The sequence below is a fragment of the Mchenga conophoros genome, linkage group LG13 (genome assembly GCF_057382185.1).
Source record: "Mchenga conophoros isolate Kocher_MC1m ecotype Shallow Benthic linkage group LG13, M_conophoros_male_GT1.1, whole genome shotgun sequence".
NCBI lineage: Eukaryota > Metazoa > Chordata > Actinopteri > Cichliformes > Cichlidae > Mchenga > Mchenga conophoros.
The window spans coordinates 3,162,864-3,165,516 of NC_140538.1; the positions used below are offsets into that span (position 1 = coordinate 3,162,864).

The window sequence follows — 2,653 nt, forward strand, 5'->3', positions numbered from 1 at the left end:
CCCATTTCCGGCTTCGCTTGAGCCGGGCGTCCATTTTTTCGCGCTCGGATTTTAGGAGGTAAAATAAGACACCACGAGTCTGTGTAGCACTGCCAGGTTTATTTTGAAAGGCACCACAGTTTCTAATAAATAATCAAACTGTGAAGAAGTTAATATGAAAGATGGAAGATGTTATATTTCCACTGTAGTGTCAGTACACTATTAGAGCTTATGCCGAGTCAGACTGCACACACAATAGTTTGTTTACAAGTTGACTTCTTCTTTTATTGGGATCACACAGAAGTAACACACACACATAACTGGGCGTGGTGCCCCCTACTGGCGATAGCTTGCATAGCACACAATTCTTGGTTCATACATAACAGAAGAGTCAGAAGAAAAAAGAAAAGTCACCTGTGCAGTGCTTAAAAAATACTTTTAAAAAGTGTAAAAAGGACAGCACAGAGTGTAGAGTCGTGTCTCATTAAGTCAGCACTGAAGCATTACACGAGTACATGATGCATGTTTAAACTATGCACATCAACATATTTGTGGACCTATTCTGCCTTTTTTGAGATTATATACACACATAGACAGTGTGTATTTTGGACAGGAGTCAAGTCTGTTTGTTTCAGACAGAGGATGAAGTGAAGGGCTGCTATGAAATACAGGATTATTATCAGGGGTGCACATAAGTGGTCCGCAGGTGCGCATTCGCTGTCAAAATAAAAGACGCGCACCAGATAAGAAGTTGCAACGTGTGTTTGCGTACATAAGATTTTCTGATTATTATTAACCTGTGAATCATGCAAAGCCACCCTAAAAGATTCAGAAAATAAGAATGAGCAGGACAGATTTCCACCTTAAGAACTTTTACAGATACATCACTTGTAACTGTACTTCAAAGCTATGGCACTGATGGCTTTTTTACTTCAGTGTAAAGATATCATTACTTCTTCGTATTCTGCCAATCTGTGAATTAAAACAGGGAGGATTTCAGGGTTGTTTTCCTGCTCGATGAGTTGAGGACACGCCCATGATCTTAGCCCATAAGAAGCACCTTAACACATCGAGGAACGTTTCTGTTAAAGTTCGAACATTGACTCTCCCATAGCTTTCCTGACAGTACAAAGGGTGTGGGCTCTTATGTTAATAAAGGCAGACCCTCAAATAAAAAACATTTTCTTTTGTTTTAGGAAGAATGACTACTGCAGCAGTAGCAATCTATAATACCCATAGACAGGCTGTTTTCATTGTTCAGGGGCTGTTGGGAACATTGCTGCAAAAATAACATCAATCCCAGTCTTGACTGATTCTTTGAATCTGTAGAAAAAAGCCGCTGCTGATTCTGGTTCTGGTTCTGGCGTTTTCTCCTGGTAGAATCGATTTTTGAAGGGTAAGCTCTCTTTCTGGCTCACTGAGTTTTCCATCCTGCAGGTGAAGGTTTTCACGCTGTCCATTTCCAGACTGCTGAGATCCCTTTTGTCTTGTCCCCTTTCCCACTCTCCATCGTCCTTCTTCCAGGAGTAGGTGACAGGCCCGGCATTTGTAATGTCTCCATAACATTTCAGTCCACATAGCGATGGTCGATCACACGCCAGCGGCTGCAGAGTCACCTCAGGTCGGGGCACATCCTCGATCGCCACGGTCTTATGAACCCGACCCTGGAACTGGTTGTTGATCTCCACTGAATACCATCCACTGTCCGCCGCAGTCATGTCCCTGATCTCCAACACTCCTGTGCCAGTGTTCAGAGTGGTTCGGCCTTTAAACTTGCTGTAATATGTCAGAGGAATCTGGTCTTTCACCCACTCAGCCAGCAGGTTCTTGCCGTATGTCCACACGATGCTGGTGATCTGTTCATAGACCGGCTCAGGGCTGAGCTGAAGTGTGCCACCAACCCTGATGTACTTCTCCACAGTCTCCACAGTCTGGGCCTGACAGAAGCTAACATTAGCCACCAGCAGCACCAGCAGCGCTCCGAGAACCACAGACCGACCCATGTCCACTGATCAATACAGGAGTGACAGAGTATCGATGATCACATCAATAAAAACTCACTCGTCGAAATCTTTTCAGGCAGGTCAGTAAAAACCGACGAACGTGAGGCGGTTTGAGTCACTGATAAAGAAACAGACCTCCGCCTTTTTCTTTTGCTGTGGAGCAAAATGTCTCAGAAAAAAACCTTCAGCGTGGCTTCTCTGCTGTTCGCTTTCAAAATGAAAGAACAAAAAATATTTCAACCAATTTCTACAGTCATTGATTAAAAGCCATATATTCTAATCAATTCAGTGTTAAATGAAACATTTGTTAATTTTGTAATATTTGTGAACCAGATGATTTATTTCTTAATAAATTAATAACAATTGTTTCTTTTCTTTCTCTCCCCCCCCCCCTTTTTTTTTTTTTTTTAGCAATATCAAAGTTAATTTGGAGATCTTTGAGGTGAAAGTCAGTAACAAAAACTCGCCTCGGTTGTATAAAGTTGGATCCAACTGTTGTCCATGGGATTTATGGTTTCCCTTTCTAATCCTTAAAGGCTCGCAGGTGAAAGTGATCAACACAGGTGAATACAACACTCAAACTAACGCCTCAGCACCACGAGGAGAAGAAAGCAACCTGAATGCGAAGAAGAAAGAAGAAGAAAGAGGCAAACAGCTTATTTTTACAGCTA

General features: G+C 42.3%; 1 protein-coding gene across 1 annotated transcript; it reads right to left on the reverse strand.

Annotated features, from left to right (window-relative positions):
• Nucleotides 1-377: 377 nt before the first annotated feature.
• LOC146560673 (CD48 antigen-like) lies at nucleotides 378-2,132 on the reverse strand. Its single transcript, XM_085243135.1, has one exon. It carries the CDS (start codon nucleotides 1,980-1,982, stop codon nucleotides 1,230-1,232), a length of 753 nt encoding a protein of 250 aa, XP_085099261.1. The 5' UTR covers nucleotides 1,983-2,132; the 3' UTR covers nucleotides 378-1,229.
• Nucleotides 2,133-2,653: the final 521 nt, after the last annotated feature.